Here is a 23451-nt window from a genome sequence, read left to right on the forward strand (position 1 = left end):
CTGGTGGCATTTTAATCCATATTGAACCAATCACAGCAGGTAAAATGGACAGGGGGTATATCCACTTCTGAAATTCAGAATTGTTCAGGCTAGTCAACTTTTATGGTGATATTAAAAAATACAAGATGATGTCTCAAATTCAAACCATTTTGAATGCAAAGTGAAGGCTACATACACTCCCTATAATTGACATAGATAAACTTCCTGAAGCAGAATCGGAAATGTGGATACTGAGGTGAACTGAGGTGAAGTGTCTGATTAGCCATTCACACGGTCCCCCTCAACCCCCTGACCTCTCATTCCCATGACAACGCTATGGGTAGCCATCGCTAGGTAACAGGGATGTGGACACGGGTTCAGTTCCCTCTCCAGAGACCTACCGAGGGCTCAATCAATAGTGGCTCCTCTTTAAACACAAATGCTCTGGAGCAGGTTTTCCCAAACCTCGGTCCTGGGGGCCCCCCTGATTCAAATAGTCAAAGCTGGATGAGTTGGTTATTTGAATCAGCTGTGTAGTGCTAGGGCAAAAAACTAAACGTGCATCCAGAGGGGGGGACCTCCTGCTCTGGGGGAGGGTTGAGTTACTAGTAATTAGCAGAAAGACCCATCAGAGTGTGGTTCCTCTACATACACAGGAAGGAAGTTATCAGGAGTGACTGTGTGGCTCCTGACAATACAGACCAAGTCTGACCTCCATGTAGTGGATCTTCAATACACTTTAGCTATGTTTACAGGGGTATGTTGTGTGATATAGAACTAGTTCATTTAGAAGATTGCTTTTTCTTCTTTAGAAAAGCAGCTGGTCACAACCTCTGCCTTGAGTACAAAAGCATTTACTCTCCTTGAGGGAGATTGAAAGAAAACACAGTCAAGGTTAGCATTCCAGAGGACATGTCCCGCTGTTGGGGTGTAATGTGGACGGGCTTTCAGAGTTCTTCATCTGTGGACGTCTATGTGCATAATCCATGAAACACTTTTGATTTATTGACCAGTCCTCAACAGACAGCAGGAAAGAGTCTCTACGTTCCTACATTTCCTTATCTGCTGGGCTAGCCGCTAGACATGTGTTTCCTTGGCTAGTAGAGAATAGAGAAGGGAGGGTACTATGGAATGTGGCTGGGAGTACTTGAGGAACATTCTAATGAGGGCTGAAGAAGAATGGAGAGAATGGTGTAGGGGGTCTGGGTAGTGATGATGGTCCCACTGGGGGCTGATGGGGGATTCTCCTGGGGACTAAAAGAGAGGCCATACATCTGAACTTACTTCCATGGTTAAAGAGAATGCCTCCATACCACCTCTCTTTCTCCCTCTCTCTCTTTCCATCTTTCCCACTCTCTCTCCCTCTCAATTAAATTAAATTAAATTCAAGGGGCTTTATTGGCATTCGAAACATATGTTAACATTGCCAAAGCAAATTAAATGAATTAAAAAAGTGAAATAAACAAAAGTGAACAGTAAACATTACACTCACACAAGTTCCTAAAGAATAAAGACATTTCAAATGTCATATTATGTCTATATACAGTGTTGTAATGACGTGCAAATAATTAGAGTACAAAAGGGAAAATAAATAAGCATAAATATGGGTTGTATTTACAATGGTGTTTGTTCTTCACTGGTTGCCCTTTTCTTGTAGCAACAGGTCACAAATATTGCTGCTGTGATGGCACACTGTTGTATTTCACCCAGTAGATATGGGAGTTTATCAAAATTTGATAAAAAATTGGTTTTTGAATTCTTTGTGCAATCTGAGAGAAATATGGAGAAATGTGGCTTTGTTATGGAAGGTTTGGGAATCGCTTCCTTTTAGGTGGTTGTAGAATTTAATGGCTCTTTTCTGGATTTTGATAATTAGCAGGTATCGGCCTAATTCTGCTCTGCATGCATTATTTGGTGTTTTACGTTGTACATAGAGTGTTTGTCCCATTTTGTTAATTCTTGGTTGGTAAGCAGACCCCAGACCTCACAACCATAAAGGGTTTTCTCTCTCTCTGTCTCTCTGTCTCTCTCTGTTGCTAATGAAACCAAACAGTGCAGGCCCCAGATAACATCTCCCTCCGCCTGACAATCACCTCTGACATTGCACTAATGGGGAATTTAGTGATGTTAATCTAAGCAGTCAATAGAGTGGCCCGGGGGACTATCACAAAGGCAACCACACACTTCTGATCTCGCCGGGTATATCATCAAAACGTTAAAAATATATAATCCTATTCATACCCAGAACCCCCCCCGGCCCTCACATACACTATATACAGGCACCAACACACAGACGTACATAGACAGAAAGACAACACACACACAGACACACACACACTTTAAAAAAAGACTTGCACTTGAAGGCAATGCCACCCTATGTCCCATTGCACACTCATATGCATTGCATGTCATAGAGACTATGCACTTAATTCCCCTTTTAATTCATATTAGCAAACAGAACAAAGCCATAAAGGAGCAGCCAATACAGATGCATCATGGGACTGAATTAAAATAAAGAAACCTAAGAAGATGCTACAGCAGATATATGGCCTGGTGTTACAGAAAGCTTATGGTTTCAGAGAGGGGGGTGTGGGATCTAGCTGCTGGTAACACTACCATGAGCTGAGCTCACCTGCCCTCTTTCTTTCTCTCGCTCTCATTTGTCGTCCCCCTCCCCCATCTACGAGGGCAGAGTGTTTATTTGGATTGCGCTAGAGGAGAATATTATCACTTTGATGGTTGCCAAGGAAAATAAATCCTCACATTAATTTGTGAACATTCTCTCTGTCATTCAGAGTCTTAAATGTTCCTGTTCTGCTCCCCCCTATTGGAGCTGCAAAACAATTAGGCCTAATTACATGTAGTGTGAGAATAATTTGATAACAGAACGTGTTGTACCCCTGCAAAGTACAGATGTAGAATCTTAATTTCAGACAGTTTGCTATAGCAGGAAAATAATCTTGCAGCAACAGGAAATGTAAATTATTATTTGGATTATAATGAAATTACATTTTTGTAAGGGTTGATACATTTTTCAAAAGGGAAAAGCAAGTCTGAAATGTCAAACATTTGTGGAAATTACAAACTTCAGAAGCCTTTTTAAACCTCAAATACACTACAAGTTGTAAATGCCCTGCATTGCAGCAAAAGTATCGTGCAAACTAAGATCCTACATCTGTAGAGCAGTCAAAGGTAGTTATCTTGATTGCTGTGTGTTACTATTATGAGTGTGTGCATTCACCATAGTTCCTCTCAGTCTCAGACTCAACCCTGTGGTTTCTAGCGTCATTGATGAGCTGTGGTTGCTGCCCTGTTGATTCGTGTCTTGAGGAAACATTAGAGCTGGCATTCCACTCCTTGTACTCCGTGTCATATGCCAAACATGGAGTGGGAAGGAGTGGAATGTCAGCACAAACACTGTTACCCAGGTTATTAGAGCTGGCATTCCACTCCTTGTACATTCCACTCCTTGTACTCCGTGTCATATGCCAAACATGGAGTGGGAAGGAGTGGAATGTCAGCACAAACAGACTGTTACCCAAGTTATTAGAGCTGACATTCCACTCCTTGTACTCTGTGTCATATGCCAAACATGGAGTGGGAAGGAGTGGAATGTCAGCACAAACAGACTGTTACCCAGGTTATTAGAGCTGGCATTCCACTCCTTGTACTCCGTGTCATATGCCAAACATGGAGTGGGAAGGAGTGGAATGTCAGCACAAACAGACTGTTACCCAAGTTATTAGAGCTGACATTCCACTCCGTGTACTCCGTGTCATATGCCAAACATGGAGTGGGAAGGAGTGGAATGTCAGCACAAACAGACTGTTACCCAAGTTATTAGAGCTGACATTCCACTCCGTGTACTCCGTGTCATATGCCAAACATGGAGTGGGAAGGAGTGGAATGTCAGCACAAACAGACTGTTATATGCCCAGCAGTTATTATTAGAGCTGACATTCCACTCCGTGTACTCCGTGTCATATGCCAAACATGGAGTGGGAAGGAGTGGAATGTCAGCACAAACACTTCCACTCCGTTACTGTTAAACATGGTGGGAAGGAGTGGAATGTCATTCCACCCAGGTTATTAGAGCTGACTTGTACTCCTTGTACTCCGTGTCATATGCCAAACATGGAGTGGGAAGGAGTGGAATGTCAGCACAAACAGACTGTTACCCAAGTTATTAGAGCTGGCATTCCACTCCTTGTACTCCGTGTCATATGCCAAACATGGAGTGGGAAGGAGTGGAATGTCAGCACAAACACTGTTACCCAGGTTATTAGAGCTGACATTCCACTCCTTGTACTCCGTGTCATATGCCAAACATGGAGTGGGAAGGAGTGGAATGTCAGCACAAACACTGTTACCCAGGTTATTAGAGCTGAGCTGAGAGCATTCCTCTAGTTTTATACATCCAACTGAGGCTGATGTGAACTCTCTGTGGAAGAGAGCTGCCTGCTTCACGTAACCTTTTTGTTAGTGAAAACAGGGGTGTGGATGGACAACAAAACAGAATAATGATGTCAGGTTTGTGTAAGACGAGTCTAGCTTTTGAACATTTGTTGAGAATGTAAAAGGTTGCACTGTCATTGTTCTCTGTAGAAATGGTAACTATACACCATGACACTAGTGAGCCATAATGGACATTGGGGTATGATTACGGAGAGAGAACTGTGAAATATGCACAGTATGTTCCTCTGTAGTTCTGGAACCTTTGTCTGGGCCTTTTATTCTGTCAAGGCCAGTGTGTGTGTGTGTGTGTGTGTCTCTGTAACTCACCGCTTTAGTGCACTGCACGTCTTTTCCCAGCAGCCAGTTGAGCTCCAGGTTGCCCTCACCCTGGTAGCAGGACTGCAGGCGCTCCTTGATACGGGCGTTGATGTCCTTGATGGTGAACACGCAGAGCGCCGAGTCATCTGGTGGCCGGTGGTACTGCTTCTGGCCCTTGGAGAACACGGTGAAGAGCACGTCGTCCGTGGCGCTGATGTTGAGCGAGGCGGCCAGCACACGGCCCGGCTTAGCTAGGTAGGCGGCCTGCAGGAGACGATACTCCACACCGTTCCTCACGCAGCCCACGGGTAAGGAGACGTACGAGTGGAACTTGTGGTCGTCCTTGCAGAGGCGGACGATGCGCGAGGTGTAGAAGAGGTCATTGGAGGATCCACCTGATGACATGCTGTTTTCCGGCGTCTCGGGCTGGACGGTCAGGAAGTAGACGAAGGAGCCGCTGGCGAAGCCATACACGTAGTAGATGTCGAAGTGGGACACCAGTGCAAGCGTGTCTGACGGGATCTTTATGAGAGACGAGACAAAGTCTGTGTGAAGCTCGTAGTCTAGCATGGCCGAGGACTCCGGGTCGCGGGGGAGCTGACGACTGGAGATGGTGGGGAAGTAGTCCTGTTTACCATCTACGGCCGTCCCGATGAAGAGAGTCCCATCCTGGCCCTTGGAGGAGGGCACGATGACGCCGTACATAGTGCCTGTCTGGTTGACGCTGGAGAGGTAGTGCTCTTTCTTATGGGACGGCTCCACTAGGATGAAGAGATCATCCAGACGCAGGAGCTTGCAGACTCCCTGGTAGAGACTACCGCAGGCCAGCAGACGATTCTGACTGTAGTCTATGAGAAGCAGTTTGTTGACGTTGTTAGTGGAGGTCAGGGGTTCAGAGCAGGGCTGGACAATGAGGGGCGGGTAGCATGCCTTGTTGTCGTCCTCAGGGCCTGTGTCGTGGGACACCATGAGGGTCAGGTTACCAGAGAGCTTGTAGACGCGGTTGACCGCTCCGATGTAGAGCGCCCCCGTTGTCTGGTGGACCGTCAGGTGGTTGAAGGCCCACTCCCGGCGCTCCGGGTGGAAGCTGGTGAAGGTGATCTGGCCTTGGCACACGGTGGCAGCGACAGCTAACAGCCACAGGCCCAGCATGGCCAGGACAGCGCCCCCTCTAGGGCCCGCTGGGGAAGTCCTGCTGCTGCGTCGTGTTACCCGCCGCGACCGCCAGCCCTCCATACCTCTAGGGACGCTTGCAGCAAGGCAACAGCAGAGTAAACAGGAGGAGGAATGTGAGGGAAGGAAGCTAGGCTACCTTCCACTTTGTCTTCTCAAAGGTTCGCGCTTGTATCTTTACCAGGGTCTTCACATGTTTCTGAAGGAAAGACAGAAAGAGAGAGGGGGTGAATAAAGAGTTAGCACATTGTGACTCACACTCAGTCAAAGGGGAAGCAGATAAAAGCTAATGGAAAAGTCTGTTTATTCAGTAACTGCTGCTTGAGAAGGGGAGGAGTTCACCCTCACCAAGGCGACAATGAGTTAGGGAACAGTGGAATGGAAGCTGGCAGAAGACAATGGCAGGAAAAACCTTTATCGCCACATTCCAGAGGCGTTGCTGGACGGGATAGGTCTGATAGGACAATGAAGGAAAGTGAGCAGGTTACGGGTAACGGAAATTAGAATGACCTGAGTCATAGTTATGCTGCCTGCCTCAGAGGGGCCTTAGAGACACTGGGTTTCTAAGAACAACACAAACCAATGGACTGCCCTGGGTGCCACATTTCACAGATCTCCCCTCCCCATGCGCTGCTATGAGAAGCACCCTTCAGGCTAGTGGTCTATAATCAATAGAGCCACTTATTTAATTCTACAACGACTAATTCTAGATGCCATGGATAAAACAAATATTTAAAAGTAAGAGGCTATTTAAACAGACATTTAAACAGAGATCTTACGGTCCAAAATATACCAGCTAGAGAAAGACTTACAAGGGTAAAGCACAGCTAAAAACCAAAGTAATGATTAATAAATATATTGGGGCTCATATTATTTTTCCTTAGGAGGCATTAGCATTGCCATCTCATTTCAGTTACACTCCTCTAACCCCCTCCGGTCGGCTGGCACCCTTCCCTATCCGTGCTCCTTATTTTTCCAGTCTAAATGTGAAAACATCCATAAAGGAAAGTCTGCTATTTATGTAACGATGCTTTGCAATCTGGCCCCTCCTTCATGTTATACATCAAGAGAGAGAGACAGAGCGAGAGAGAGAATGTCTATATTCTTTTAAAACTTTTATGAGTGCGATGTTTAGAGTTAATTTCTAATTGTTTATTTCCCTTCCCTTTTGTTTATTGTCTATTCGACTTGCTTTGGCCATGTAAACACATTTCCCATGCCAATAAAGCCCTCTAAATTTAAATTGAAAATGTTTATTTAGAGAGACTCACAGAGGGGAGAGAGAAAGTCCCTCTTCACAGTTTTTCCCTAGGAATGAATTATCTGGTTCATGGTAGAGGGGAGTTCTGGATCTTATTACTGGAACAAAGTGAGAACAAATTGGGAGCCAGAACCACTGCTTGCACCCCTCCTTCCCTACCTTCATCCCTCTCTGCTCTTCAAGGCTACAGCAGCCTTTCTCAATAGCAAGGCTATGCTCACAGAGTCTGTGCATAGTCAAAGCTTTCCTTAGGTTTGGGTCAGTCACAGTGATCAGGTATTCTGCCACTGTGTACTCTCTGTTTAGGGCCAAATAGCATTCTAGTTGGCTCTGTATTTTTAATGAATTCTTTCCAATGTGTCAAGTAATTATCTTTTTGTTTTCTCATGATTTGGTTGGGTCTAATTGTGCTGCTGTCCTGGAGCTCTGTGGGGTGTGTTTGTGTTTGCGAACAGTGCACACAATGAAAAGTATCTGGACCCTTCCACAACATGCCATTTACATCAAACATGGAAACTTGGTTGTAAAAAAGCTCAATTCTCCTTTAAGGCCTCTGACTGTTTTACCAGGATCAGAATCTATTAATTATTATTCTTCCACAATGTTATTCCTGTTTTAATCCTTTATTCTCCCGCTGACACCATCACGTCCTGCAGGGATTCATTATTGGCCCCAGAACATTCATTCCTAAATGAATCAGGACACCATTAGACATGCACAGCTCACACTCCTCTCCCTCTCTTTAATACCACAACCAGCACACTGCTGTGTGCTTTCACCTCTTTTATCAGTATAATTCCATCAGGACCGAACAACATCATGCAGTGAGGGACTAAAAAGTGGAAACAATGGCAGCAGTAACAGCAGTAGCAGCAGTAGCAGAAGCAAAAATAGCAGTAGTAGCAGCATAAGTAGAAGAAGCAGAAGAAGTAGCAGTAGCAGCAGAAGTAGAACCAGTAGCAGCAGTAGCAGCAGCAGTAGCTGAAGCAGAAGAAGTAGCAGTAGGAGCATAAGTAGCAGCAGTAGCAGCAGCAGTAGCTGAAGTAGAAGAAGTAGTAGTAGCAGCACAAGTAGAAGCAGTAGCAGCAGTAGCAGCAGCAGTAGCTGAAGTAGAAGAAGTAGCAGTAGCAGCATAAGTAGCAGCAGTAGCAGCAGCAGTAGCTGAAGTAGCAGCAGTAGCTGAAGTAGCAGCAGTAGCAGCAGTAGCTGAAGTAGCAGCAGTAGCAACATTATCAGCAGTAGCAGAAGTAGCAGCAGTAGGAAAAGTACCTCCGCTGGGCTTACCTCCACTGTACCCACACCCCACCATACCCCTGTCTGCGCATTATGCCCTGAATATATTCTACCATGCCCAGAAATCTGCTCCTTTTATTCTTTGTCCCCAACGCTCTAGGCGACCAGTTTTTATAGCTTTTAGCCGCACCCTCATACTACTCCTCCTCTGTTCCACGGGTGATGTGGAGGTAAACCCAGGCTCTGCATGTCCCCAGGCACCCTCATTTGTTGACTTCTGTGATCAAAAAAGCCTTGGTTTCATGCATGTCAACATCAGAAGCCTCCTCCCTAAGTTTGTTTTACTCACTGCTTTAGCACACTCTGCCAACCCTGTCCTTGCCGTGTCTGAATCCTGGCTTAGGAAGGCCACCAAAAATTCTGAGATTTCCATACCCAACTATAACATTTTCCGTCAAGATAGAACTGCCAAAGGGGGAGGAGTTGCAGTCTACTGCAGAGATAGCCTGTAAAGTAATGTCATACTTTCCAGGTCCATACCCAAACAGTTCGAACTACTAATTTAAAAAATGACTCTCTCCAGAAATAAGTCTCTCACTGTTGCCGCCTGCTACCGATCCCCCTCAGCTCCCAGCTGTGCCCTGGACACCATTTGTGAATTGATCGTCCACCATCTAGCTTCAGAGTTTGTTCTGTTAGGTGACCTAAACTGGGATATGCTTAACACCCCGGCAGTCCTACAATCTAAGCTAGATGCCCTCAATCTCACACAAATCATCAAGGAACCCACCAGGTACAACCCCAAATCTGTAAACAAGGGCACCCTCATAGACGTCATCCTGACCAACTGGCCCTCCAAATACACCTCCGCTGTCTTCAACCAGGATCTCAGCGATCACTGCCTCATTGCCTGTATCCACTACGGATCCTCAGTCAAACGACCACCCCTCATCACTGTCAAACACTCCCTAAAACACTTCTGTGAGCAGGCCTTTCTAATCGACCTGGCCCGGGTATCCTGGAAGGATATTGACCTCATCCTGTCAGTTGAGGATGCCTGGTCATTCTTTAAAAGTAACTTCCTCACCATTTTAGATAAGCATGCTCCGTTCAAAAAATGCAGAACTAAGAACAGATATAGCCCTTGGTTCACTCCAGACCTGACTGCCCTCGACCAGCACAAAAACATCCTGTGGCGGACTGCAATAGCATCGAATAGTCCCCACGATATGCAACTGTTCAGGGAAGTCAGGAACCAATATACACAGTCAGTCAGGAAAGCAAAGGCCAGCTTCTTCAGGCAGAAATTTGCATCCTGTAGCTCTAACTCGAAAAAGTTCTGGGACACTGTAAAGTCCATGGAGAACAAGAGCACCTCCTCCCAGCTGCCCACTGCACTGAGGCTAGGTAACACGGTCACCACCGATAAATCCATGATTATGGAAAACTTCAACAAGCATTTCTCAACGGCTGGCCATGCATTCCTCCTGGCTACTCCAACCTCGGCCAACAGCTCCACCCCCCCCTCCCCCCCGCAGCTACTTGCCCAAGCCTCTCCAGGTTCTCCTTTACCCAAATCCACTGCAAAACCTGGACCCATACAAATCAGCTGGGCTTGACAATCTGGACCCTCTATTTCTGAAACTATCCGCCGCCATTGTCGCAACCCCTATTACCAACCTGTTCAACCTCTCTTTCATATTGTCTGAGATCCCCAAGGACTGGAAAGCTGCTGCAGTCATCCCCTCTTCAAAGGGGGAGACACCCTGGACCCAAACTGTTACAGACCTATATCCATCCTGCCCTGCCTATCTAAGGTCTTCGAAAGCCAAGTCAACAAACAGGTCACTGACCATCTCGAATCCCACCGTACCTTCTCCGCTGTGCAATCTGGTTTCCGAGCCGGTCACGGGTGCACCTCAGCCACGCTCAAGGTACTAAACGATATCATAACCGCCAACGATAACAGACAGTACTGTGCAGCCGTCTTCATCGACCCGGCCAAGGCTTTCGACTCTGTCAATCACCATATTCTTATCGGCAGACTCAGTAGCCTCGGTTTATCCAATGACTGCATTGCCTGGTTCACCAACTACTTTGCAGACAGAGTTCAGTGTGTCAAATCGGAGGGCATGTTGTCCGGTCCTCTGGCAGTCTCTATGGGGGTGCCACAGGGTTCAATTCTCATGCCGACTCTTTTCTCTGTATATATCAATGATGTTGCTCTTGCTGCGGGCGATTCCCTGATCCACCTCTACACAGACGACACCATTCTGTATACTTCCGGCCCTTCCTTGGACACTGTGCTATCTAACCTCCAAACGAGCTTCAATGCCATACAACACTCCTTCCGTGGCTTCCATCTGCTCTTAAACGCTAGTAAAACCATATGCATGCTTTCCAACCATTCACTGCCTGCATCCGCACACCCGACTAGCGTCACCACCCTGGATGGTTCCGACCTAGAATATGTGTACATCTATAAGTACCTAGGTCTCTGGCTAGACTGTAAACTCTCCTTCCAGACTCATATCAAACATCTCCAATCTAAAATCAAATCTAGAGTCGGCTTTCTATTCCGCAACAAAGCCTCCTTCAATCACGCTGCCAAACTTACCCTAGTAAAACTGACTATCCTACCGATCCTCGACTTCGGCGATGTCATCTACAAAATAGCTTCCAATACTCTACTCAGCAAACTGGATGCAGTTTATCACAGTGCCATCCGTTTTGTTACCAAAGCACCTTATACCACCCACCACTGCGACCTGTATGCTCTAGTCGGCTGGCCCTCGCTACATATTCGCCACCAGACCCATTGGCTCCAGGTCATCTACAAGTCCATGCTAGGTAAAGCTCTGCCTTATCTCAGTTCACTGGTCACGATGGCAACATCCACCCGTAGCACACGCTCCAGCAGGTGTATCTCACTGATCATCCCTATAGCCAACACCTCATTTGGCCACCTTTCGTTCCAGTTCTCTGCTGCCTGTGACTGGAACGAATTGCAAAAATCGCTAAAGTTGGAGACTTTTATCTCCCTCACCAACTTCAAACATCTGCTATCTGAGCAGCTAACCAATCGCTGCAGCTGTACATAGTCTATAGGTAAATAGCCCACCCAATTTGACCTACCTCATCCCCATACTGTTTATATTTATTTACTTTTCTGCTCTTTTGCACACCAGTATCTCTACCTGTACATGACCATCTGATCATTTATCATTCCAGTGTTCATCTGCAAAATTGTAATTATTCGCCTACCTCCTCATGCCTTTTGCACCCAATGTATATAGACTTTCTCTTTTTTCCCTTTTTTCTACTGTGTTATTTACTTGTTTATTGTTTACTCCATGTGTAACTCTGTGTTGTCTGTTCACACTGCTATGCTTTATCTTGGCCAGGTCGCAGTTGTAAATGAGAACTTGTTCTCAACAAGCCTACTTGGTTAAATAAAGGTGAAATGAAATAAAATAATAATAATAAAAGTAGAAGCAGCAGTAGCAGAAGTAGCAGCAGTAGCAGAAGTAGCAGCAGCAGTAGCAGTAGCAGTAGCAGTAGCAGAAGTAGCAGCAGTAGCAGCAGCAGCAGCAGTAGCAGCAGTAGTAGCAGAAGTAGCAGCATCAGTAGCAGTAGCAGCAGTAGTAGCAGAAGTAGCAGCAGTAATAGTAGAAGTAGCAGCAGCAACAGCAGTATTAGCAGTAGCAGCAGTAGTAGCAGCAGTAGAAGTAGCAGCAATAGCAGTAGTAGCAGTAGTAGCAGCAGCATCTGTAGAAGTAGCAGCAGCAGTAGCAGCAGAAATAGCAGCAGTAGCAGTAGTAGTTGCAGTAGTAGCAGAAGTAGCAGCAGTAGCAGTAGTAGCAGTAGTAGCAGCAGCAGCTGTAGAAGTAGCAGTAGCAGCAGTAGCAGAAGTAGCAGCAGCAGCTGTAGATGTAGCAGCAGTAGTAGAAGTACCAGCAGCAGCTGTAGAAGTAGCAGCAGTAGCAGCTGAAGCAGTAGCAGTAGCAGCAGTGTTAGCAGAAGTAGCAGCAGTAGCAGCAGAAGTAGCAGCAGCAACAACAGTAGTAGCAGCAGTAGCAGCAGCAGTAGTAGCAGCAGTAGCAGAAGTAGCAGCAGCAGAAGTAGCAGAAGTAGCAGCAGCAGCAGCAGAAGTAGCAGCAGAAGCAGCAGAAGTAGCAGTAGTAGCAAGAAGTAGAATGTAGCAGAAGTAGAAGTAGTAGCAGCAGTAGCAGAAGAAGCAGCAGTAGCAGCAGTAGGAGAAGTAGTAGCAGTAGCAGAAGTAGCAAAAGTAGCAGCAGTAGCAGCAGAAGTAGCAGCAGTAGCAGTAGTAATAGTAGCAGTAGTAGCAGCAGTATCAGAAGCAGCAGTAGCAGTAGTAGCAGCAGCAGCTGTAGAAGTAGCAGTAGCAGCAGTAGTAGTAGCAGCAGAAGCTGTAGTAGTAGCAGTAGCAGCAGCAGCAGTAGCAGTAGCAGCAGAAGTAGCAGCAGTAGCAGTAGTAGTTGCAGTAGCAGTAGTAGCAGAAGTAGCAGCAGTAGCAGTAGTAGCAGTAGTAGCAGCACCAGCTGTAGAAGTAGCAGCAGTAGCAGTAGTAGCAGTAGTAGCAGCACCAGCTGTAGAAGTAGCAGTAGCAGCTGTAGAAGTAGCAGTAGCAGGTGTAGAAGTAGCAGTAGCAGTAGAAGTAGCAGCAGCAGCTGTAGAAGTAGCAGATGTAGAAGTAGCAGCTGTAGACGTTGCAGTAGCATCAGTATCAGGTGTAGAAGTAGCAGCTGTAGAAGTAGCAGCAGTAGAAGTAGCAGGTGTAGAAGTAGGCTCGCAAAATCAAGGATGATCAGACGTTGCGCTACAACAAGAGTAATTAGTGTGAAGCTGGATGGAGTAGCTGTGGACCGTGTGTGGGTCGGTGGGGACGCCAGGGGGGTGAGACATGTCAGACACAAGCCTACATCGTTCGTTACGCTACATATTTGCATTTCTCAGCAGGAAGAGAGGAGAGGACATCAGAGAGAATCAAGCCATGGGTGAGGGAGAGATGTGGCTGGAATAATCAGCTGCTTCTTTGAATTTGTAATTTGCATATGTCTGAATTGGTGTTCCGGGTGTGTCTGATATACAGTACAGTGGAGATTTACAGTCCCTCTCCACTATGTCTTGTCATTTTACACACACCCCTCCCCCAAGCCCATGGCTGTCAGAACCTGTTCATTGTCATCCTGTGTCGTCCGCCCGCCTCCATCTGTGATCAACTGATAAGCTACTCAGCCAGTCCAGACTTTAATATACACTCCTGGGGAGAGTATTGATCCCTCAGGCCATAAACAGTGAGTTCCTAGGGGCCACTGGGGCCTGGAAGCCTGTTAGCTATTAGAGGGACTGGCGTGTGCTGGTGTGGGCTGGACTGAGGGAGGTGCGTGGGCTGCTCTGAGGTGTCCCGGGAGCACTATACTATATGAGCATGGCCATAAAAAAGTGGGCCCAGGCTATAAGCCAGGGACAGGACCCCCTCATCCCATTTATCCTACCTTCCTTCCTGCACCATGCCTGCACCAGCCATGCTGCTTCCTTTGTTTGAGTGTGTGCATCATGCTGTGGAGGTGCCGAGCAGAGCAGAGAGAAAGTTCAGAGTTCAGAGTAGAGAGTAGAGCAGGGTAGAGTAGAGCAGAGAGAGCAGAGTAGAGTAGAGCAGGGTAGAGTGGAGCAGAGAGAGCAGAGTAGAGTAGAACAGAGAAGAGTAGAGCAGAGAGAGCAGAGTAGTACAGAGAAGAGTAGAGCAGAGTAGAACAGAACATAGTAGAACAGGGCAGAGTAGAGAGCAGAGTAACGCAGAGCAGAGTAGAGCCGAGCAAAACAGAGTAGAGTAGAGCAGAGTAGAAACGAGCAGAACAGAGTAGAGTAGAGCAAAGCAGAGCAGAGTAGAGCAGAGTAGAACAGAGCAGAGCAGATTTGAACATAGCAGAGTAGAGCAAGGTAGAGTAGAACAGAGCAAAGTAGAACAGAGCAGAACAGAACAGAGTAGACCAGAGTAGAACAGAGCAGATCAGACTAGAGAGTAGAGCAAAGCAGAGTAGAGAGTAGAGGAGAGTAGAACAGAGCATAGTAGAATAAAGCATAGTAGAGAAGAGTAGAACAGAGCAGATTAGAACAGAGTAAAGTAAAGCAGAATAGAACCGAACAGATCAGAGTAGAGTAGAGCAAAGCAGAGCATAGTAGAACAGAGCATAGTAGAACAAAGCAGAGTAGAACAAAGCAGAGTAGAACAGAGTAGAGCAGAGTAGAACAAAGTAGAGTAGAACAGAGCAGAGCCGAGGAAAACAGAGTAGAACAGAGCAGAATAGAACCAAGCAGATCACAGCAGAGAGTAGAGAAAAGCAGAGTAGAGCAGAGCAAAACAGCGTAGAGTAGAGCAGAGTAGAAACGAGCAGATATGAGTGGAGTAGAGCAAAGCAGAGCAGAGTAGAGTAGAACAGAGCACAGCAGATTAGAACATAACAGAGTAGAGCAGGGTAGAGCTGAGCAGAGTAGAACAGAGCATAGTAGAACAAAGCATAGTAGAGTAGAACATAGTAGAACAAAGCATAGTAGAGTAGAACATAGTAGAGCAGAGTAGAGCAGAGCCGAGCAGAGTAGAACAGAGCAGATTAGAACAGAGCATAGTAGAACAAAGCAGAACAGAGCAGAGTATAACAGAGTAGAGTAGATCAGATTAGATTAAAACATAGCAGAGTAGAGCAAAGCAGAGTAGAACAGAGCAGAGAATAGAACAGAGATGAACAGAGCATAGAACAGAGATGTGCAGAGCAGATCAGAGTAGAATAGAGCAGAGTAGAGCAGAACTGAGCAGAGTAGACCAGGATAGAACAGAGCAGAACAAAGTAGAGCAGAGCATAGTAGAACAAAGCAAATTAGAGAAGAACAGAGCAGAGTAGAGCAGAGTAGAATAGAGCAGAGCAGAGTAGAATAGAGCAGAGTAGAACAGAGTAGGGTAGATCAGAATGAATGCCAAATGTAAAAGTGTTCCTTACAGTGCACTACTTTTGACTGTCAAATGCAGTACACAATAGAGGGAATAAAGTGCCATTTGTGATGCAGCCCAGAGTAAATCCCTCTGGAGGTGTAACCAGGTTCCTGCAGCAGCTCTTTCCTCCTCAAGCCCCATAGCCTGTTGGCCTTTAGGGCTTTAGAACACAGGCAGGCAGCACCCGCACGTCCACCTCCTTTAACACCCCTCTATCTCCCTAACCCCTTCCACCTCCCCTGTGGTATATACACTACTGTTCAAATGTTTGGTGTCACTTAGAAATGTCCTTGTTTTCAAAAGAAAAACATTTTTTTTGTTCATTAAAATAACATCAAATTGATCAGAAAAACAGTAGACAATGTTAATGTTGTAAATGACTATTGTTGCTGGAAACGGCTAATTGTTTTGCGGGTACTATTATAATGAAGCTGAAAGTTGAGGAGCTGCCAGTTTCCAGCTACAATAGTCATTTACAACATTAACAATGTCTACACTGTATTTCGGATCAATCTGATGTTATTTGAATGGACAAAATAATTTTATATTCTTTTCGAAAACAAGAACATCTTTAAGTGACCCCAAACTTTTGAACGGTATTGTATATATTTATAAACTGGGTGGTTTGAGCCATGAATTCTGATTGGCTGAAAGCCATGGTTTATTAGACCGTATACCACGGGTATGACAAAACTAATTATGTTGGTAACCAGTTTATAATAGCAATATGGCTCCTTAGGGGTTTATGATATATGATCAATATGCCACAGCTAAGGGCTGTGTCCAGGCACTCCACGTTGCGTCGTGGTTAAGAACAGCCCTTATCCATGGTATATTGGCCATATAGCACACCTCCTCGGGCCTTATTGCTTACCTATACAGTGCCAGTCAAACGTTTGGACACACCGACTCATTCAAGGGTTTTTCTTTATTTTTACATTTTCTACATTGTAGAATAATAGTGAAGACATCAACACTGAAATAACACATATGGAATCATGTAGTAAGCAAAAAAGTGTTAAACAAATAATTATTTGTCCTTTGCCTTGATGACAGCTTTGCACACACTTAGCACTCTCTCAACCAGCTTAATGAGGTAGTCACCTGGAATGCATTTCAATTAGCAGGTATGCCTCGTTAAAAGTTCATTTGTGGAATTTCTGTCATTCCTAATGCGTTTGAGCGAATCAGTTGTGTTGTGAAAAGGTAGGGGTGGTTTAAATAAGAAGGTCCTATTTGCTAAAAGACAAGTCCATATTATGGCAAGAACAGCTCAAGTAAGCAAAGAGAAACAACATCATTACTTCAAGACATGAAGGTCAGTCAATCCGGATAATTTCTTTAAAAAAAAATTAAATTAAAATTTTAACCCATTTTCTCCCCAATTTCGTGGTATCCAATTGTTTAGTAGCTACTATCTTGTCTCATCGCTACAACTCCCGTACGGGCTCGGGAGAGACGAAGGTTGAAAGTCATGCGTCCTCCGATACACAACCCAACCAAGCCGCACTGCTTCTTAACACAGCACGCATCCAACCCGGAAGCCAGCAGCACCAATGTGTCAGAGGAAACACCGTGCACATGGCAACCTTAGTTAGCGCGCACTGCGCCCGGCCCGCCACAGGAGTCGCTGGTGCGCGATGAGACAAGGATATCCCTACCGGCCAAACCCTCCCTAACCCGGACGACTCTAGGCCAATTGTGCATCGCCCCACGGACCTCCCGGTCGCGGCCGGTGACGACAGAGCCTGGGCGCAAACCCAGAGTGGGTTTGCGCCCAGGTTGACACCAGAGTCTCTGGTGGCACAGCTGGCGCTGCAGTACAATCCGGATATTTTCAAGAACTTTGAACGTTTCTTCAAGTGCAGATGTAAAATACCATCAAGCGCTAGGATGAAACTGGCTCTCATGAGGACCGCCACAGGAATGGAAGACCCAGAGTTACCTCTGCTGCAGAGGATAAGTTCATTAGAGTTACAAGCCTCAGAAATTGCAGCCCAAATAAATGCTTCACAGAGTTCAAGTAATAGACACATCAACATCAACTGCTCAGAGAAGACTATGTGAATCAGGCTTTCATGGTCAAATTGCTGAAAAGAAACCACTACTAAAGAACACCAATAAGACAAAGAGACTTGCTTGGACCAAGAAACACGAGCAATGGACATTAAACTGGTATAAATCTGTTCTTAGATCTGATGAGTCCAAATTTGAGATTTTTGGTTCCAACCGCTGTGTCATTGTGAGACTCAGAGTAGGTGAATTGTGATCTCCGCATGTGTGATTCCCATCGTAAAGCATGGAGGAGGTGGTGTGATGGTGTGGGGTACTTTGCTGTTGACACTGTCAATTATTTATTTAGAATTCAAGGCACACTTAACCAGCATTGCTACCACAGCATTCTGCAGCGATATGCCATCCCATCTGGTTTGCGCTTAGTGGGGCTATCATTTGTTTTTCTACAGAACAATAACCCAAAACACACCTCCAGGCTATGTAGGGGCTATTTGACCAAGGAGAGTGATGGAGTGCTGTATCAGATGACCTGGCCTCCACAATCACTCGACCTCAACCCAATTGAGATGATTTGGAATAAGTTGGACCGCAGAGTTAAGGAAAAGCAGTAAACAAGTGCTCAGCATATGTGGGAACACCTTTTAAAATATTGGGAAATCATTCCAGGTGCTCTCAAGCTGGTTAAGAGAATGCCAAGTGTGCAAAGCTCTCATCAAGGCAAAGGGTGGCTACTTGGAAGAATCTCAAATATAAAAAATAATTTAGATTTTTTTAACACTTTTTTGGTTACTAAATTATTCCATATGTTTTATTTCTTATATTTTATGTCTTCACTATTATTCTGCAATGTAGAAAATATCAAAAATAAATAAAAACCCTGGAATGAATAGGTGTGTCCAAACATTTGCTGGTACTGTATACATATATATTACTACCCATCCATCTCTCCATTCCTTCCTCCTCTCCCTCTATCTTTCCTCTTCCCCCAAGGCCATGGGAAGATACTGTATGTGTTTCATTCTTCTCTTTCATGTTGTGGCGGGTGAGCTAGTGGCAGGTGGACTGAAGAAGAAGTGACTAAATGAATGATGTACATAAATTACTTCTCAAAGGTTAGTTGTTAATAAAGCTATAGGATGAGAAACTTTGTTGATGTTGTTTCCTTCTGCTGCTCTTCACAGGGTGGGACTGATTATGCCGGCAAGCAGGAGATTTAAATAGAAGGATTGCAATCGCTTGTTAGTCACTTTCTTGTTTGAAGCCACATTCTGTATTCTCCTGCTCACTAGGAGTCAGATTTATTGGCGATGAATCACAACCCAGTCACCTTATAACTTACTTAGACCTAAAGAAGACACTTTGCATCTTGGGTGATACGCCTGACTGAGTCTGTGGTAGCGTTTGTGTGAGGTGGAAGGCTGCCATACAGCCATTCTTGCCCAGGCTTGATTTGTTTATGAAAATGAGCAACAATGAAGGGAGGACCATACCAGCATTGTATAAATGCCTTTTTTATATACAATACCATCCCTTAGTTCACTGCCCCAGCAACATAGGCCTTACAGATGTAGGATCTTAATTTGATCACCTTGTTGCAGGATAACGTTCCTGCCATGCAGGACATTTTAAACGTGTAGTGTAATTTCCACTTAGAAATTTCCAACTTGATTATACCTTACAAAAAATGTATCAACACCAACACACATATCCATGAACTATAACCCACATAATAATTCACATTTCCTGTTGCTTCAGGATTGTTTTCCTGCTGTAGAAAATTAAGATCCCGCATCTGTATCTCCAGACCCAAATGTTGCGTGCCGGCTGCACACTGGCCAGTGACTCAATTTGTCTGCCACCGGAGACTACTAGCTAAACAACACCTCCACGCCACTATCTCCACTATCTCCACACTGAGCCATCTGTCTTCTAAACAAGCCTTGCTTGTGTGTCCGCTTTGATTTGTTGACACATTACAACTGTGTAAGTTGTAACGATGCAGAAAGATGTACTGGCAAACAGGCAAATGTCAGCTACTGTGGGAATTAGTTCATACCACAGACATGCTTACAAAAAGCATTTAACTGCTCAGCACACAATGTATTAACCTCTAATTGCATGAATCAATCTGTCCTGTGTTTATTAATCATGCATTTGAATCATTTTGGGCGGAAGCCATCCTAGCGGTTAAGAGCGTTGGGCCAATTACCGAAAAGTCGCTGGTTTGGATTCCTGAGCCGAATAGGTGGAAAATATGTCGATGTGCACTTGAGCAAGGCACTTAACCCTAATTGCTCCTATAAGTTGCTCTGGATAAGAGTGTCTCCTGAATGACTAAAATGTAAATGTAATCAACCAGCTCTCATTACTAGTCTGTATGTAGGCACAGCTCTTCCACTGACTGGAGGGGTGCTTTGACACACAGCTGGCCTATAAGTAAGTATAAGTCAAAGAGGTACAGTACAGAGATCAGTAGACGTTGAGTAAACTAGTCTCTAGGCAGACAAAGCCTAGGCCAGGCATGTGAGTGAAGCAATATTAACAACTGAGTAAGAAGTTCAGCAGGAAAACAGGAAGACAAGCATTCCATTGTGCATTAGAAGATGTGATCATGGTTTGGAAATAAACCCTGTGTTCATCTAAAGTTTCCCATTTATAATGAAACAGTGGGGCTGTGACACAGACTGAACCACACGTTGGCATGCTGAACTCACCCACGCTGATGCCTCTGATTGCCTTGCTAACCCAATGGGACCTGCTGTCTTACTGCAATCAGCTCTGTCTATAGCGCATTACTTTTTGGCCAGAGATGTCTCTGGCCTAAAGTAGTGGACTATATACGGAATAGGGTCCCCTGCCTGGTCCATGTGCCTGAGGGCTGGAGATTTCCCCGGGCAGTGGCCACTGGCTGAGCTTCAGGGGCAGTGCCAGGCCAGCAGAAGGCACAGGGAATAGCAAGATGGTACCTATAGACTGTTCATGGCTCCTAAGCAACTTTGCAGTATTTTTTTATTTCTAACATTATTAGCACAGAAAGTCCTTTCCACTATTACATACAGCCGGAAATAACTTTTAGATATTAGAGTGGTGGTAAATATGACTTTCCTGAATGTAACCCTTTGTTCGTACCCCTGAATCAATTCCACTTATCCCAGAGACTGTTCCAATAATCAAGTCGAGATGAGGGCGAGGATCTCCTTCCAGAGAGACATCAGGGACTGTAACATACTCTGTTTCACTGAATCTTGGCTCTCCCTGGATATACTGTCCCCGTCCATACAGCCAGCTGGGTTCTCAGTACAGCGCGCAGACAGGAATAAAGAACTCTCCGGGAAAAAGAAAGGAGTTGTATGTTTCAAGATGAATAAATTCACTACTCATGGTGTAATTGTGGCACAGGAACTCAAGTCCTTTTGTTAACCAGACCTAGAATAGATTGGGTGTAATGTTAGATATTACTGCACTGTTGGAGCTAGGAACATAAGCATTTCTCTACACCTGCAATAACATCTGCTAAATATGTGAATTCAACCAATAACATTTGATTTGATTTGAGGGAGACAGAGAGCTGCATTGTGGCAGCGAGGCTAATCTGTAGAAGTGAAGGGGTTTTGCAAAGTGGAAAATGAGGGGAGGAGAGGACAAGCTAAAGGACAATGACAAAACAAACCAACAAAATGGCACTTGACTGCTGTGTGGACAATGGACAGTGCTGTAGCCTGGCCACATGCTCTAGAGAAAGTGGTGAAATGCTTTCAGTAAGCTGGTCTACAGCTCAGAATCCGGTCAACCGGAAGAGAGCAGTCGTTTCTCTCTCCCTCCCTCCGCTTTGTGTCTCTTGACTCCCCCCACACTAAGCTCCTTAACAATGCAGCCAAATTGTGTTTGATCTCCTAAATTCATATTTACAGACATTGTATTCCAGGAGATAAAGAACATAAACCAAAATCCGGTTACGCTGTTAAATCCGATAATTGTTGTGGGATAGGGAAAGAAATGACATATCGCAATTCCACGGCTCGGATTAATTCAGTTATTCCCTGAATGATTCATGTAAACCATGACATTTAAACAGTTAAATAAAAGTGAGACACTACAATCTACAGGAGACCAACTTGGGGTAAAAATAAACAAACAACAAATAACTGGAAAACATAATTAAGAATAAAAAGAAAAGTGCCTGGAGCAAAACGTTTCTGATTGGGTTGAAGAAAGTGAACCGTCAGCAGCAGTGATAGCGGCCATTTGCATGTTGCTATTAAAAATAGAACGTTTTAATCTCCCCTGAAGGGAGGTCTTTCTGTATAGGAGGAGAAGACTATAAAAAAGTGTTTAGCGGGAAAGGTTAGTCCATTAGTCTTTATTTCAGCTGACATCCTGCTGGAGATAATGAGAGGGTTTCTGCCGCTGCGTCTCGTCTCCAGGAGTTGGACTAGTTACATTTACAAGTTCCTTTATCTCATTATAGGAGCACTGACTGAAATGGTACCCTATTCCTTATATAGTGCAGCCATTTTGATCAGAGCCCTATCGGTCCTGGTCAAAAGCAGTGCACTACATACAGTGGGCAATAGGGTGCCGTTTTGGACGCAACCAGTGTGTAGTGGTGGGGACTGTCTCTGTGCCAATCCTCTGTCTGTTTCCAATAACACTAAAGCCATTACATCACATCCATCCAGCTGTACGATCCAGCCCACCACAGGGAAATGTCACAGTAAGTAAGGAGTGGAAGAGAGGAAGAAAGGAGGGATAACACTCACTGACTACAGGGCCTATGTTTCCTTCCCTGTGCTACTGTTGTTATGGAGAAATTAGGGTGGATATTTCCTTTACTTAACAGCTAGGCCTATTCCTAGAGCTGGGACAATGAACCGAAAATTATCGATACGGACCGAACCGACCATTTATTGAGGACATTTTACTGAGATCGATAACTTTACTAGAGCAATTAAATGATATTAGTGCTAATGTGGGCCACTGCTAAGAGGACAATGGTAGGCACAATATTCAAAGTAGTAGCAGTTTTAACGGTAATATAAAAAAGTAACTGATGTGCACGTTAATGTTTTAAAATTATCGTTCAATTTATAGTGATAATTCAGTCAATTTATTGTGATATGGATTCCATATCGCCAAGCTTTACCTATTCATTAACCTCTGTAGCTATCAACTGAAATGTGCAAAGGCGATATGTTGGTCATGCAAGAACCATGTAGTGTAAGTAAGCAGCTATTAAACTGTTACAACAAGCACAACATAGACAAGGCCACTGTAATCTCCAGACAGACACAGCAATTTCACTGAGTGCTGCTGTCGTTTTTTATCATTAGACATGGCCACTACTATGCTCTAAGCCAGTTGTGCCAAAACCCTTTTACCCCGGAGGCCACATTAGTTTTTCAACGAGGTCCGGAGGGCCGCACTGAAAATGTGTTATATTTCCTTGCCGTCAGAATTTGCTAAAAATAGTCTTCTATTCATAATTTTCTTTATTTTCAATGCTCCCTGACTGTCAAGCATTCATTTAAGTGATTATTTGCGAGCTGGACAGTCAAGAAACTGCATGAATGTAGATTCATTATCCTTTCTACACCGTTTCCATTTGGTTGTAGTCAAGCATATTTAGTATGTGTCAAACCCTCCGCCTAAAACCCCGTGGGCCGGATTGGACACCCTCAAGGACCGAATCCCACCCGCGAGCCGTATGTTTGACACCCCTACTCTAAGCTATGACTAAACAGGACTAGGAGCTTAGCATAGTAAATGACTACACTCGTCCATGATGACAGATACACTCTGGGCCACTCTAAGGGCACTTAGTCAAAGAGGACACTCTACATCCAGTGTTTCTTTAATAGTGACCCACATCACTGCTCTAGTGCCTAGCCCATGGCCGAGTGGCCTTAAGCCTACTGTAGTGCCCTAGGACTGAGGAAGTCTCTACCTCCACTGTCTGGGTCTCCTGAAGCCAGTCACTGAGCTAACAGCAGCTTCGGTGGTGTTA

At 45.0% G+C, this 23451-nt stretch overlaps 1 protein-coding gene across 3 annotated transcripts in view; it reads right to left on the reverse strand.

Annotated features, from left to right (window-relative positions):
* LOC135504148 (plexin-A2-like) overlaps positions 1-23451 on the reverse strand; it is a 467742-nt gene that overhangs the window by 387746 nt on the left and 56545 nt on the right. For all 3 annotated transcript variants that reach the window (XM_064922474.1, XM_064922472.1, XM_064922473.1), the window contains exon 2: positions 4762-6124. In XM_064922474.1, coding sequence (XP_064778546.1) covers positions 4762-5988 — 1227 coding nt within the window. In that variant the 5' untranslated portion in view covers positions 5989-6124. The remainder of the gene's footprint in view (positions 1-4761; positions 6125-23451) is intronic.

Source organism: Oncorhynchus masou, chromosome 18 (assembly GCF_036934945.1).
Source record: "Oncorhynchus masou masou isolate Uvic2021 chromosome 18, UVic_Omas_1.1, whole genome shotgun sequence".
NCBI lineage: Eukaryota > Metazoa > Chordata > Actinopteri > Salmoniformes > Salmonidae > Oncorhynchus > Oncorhynchus masou.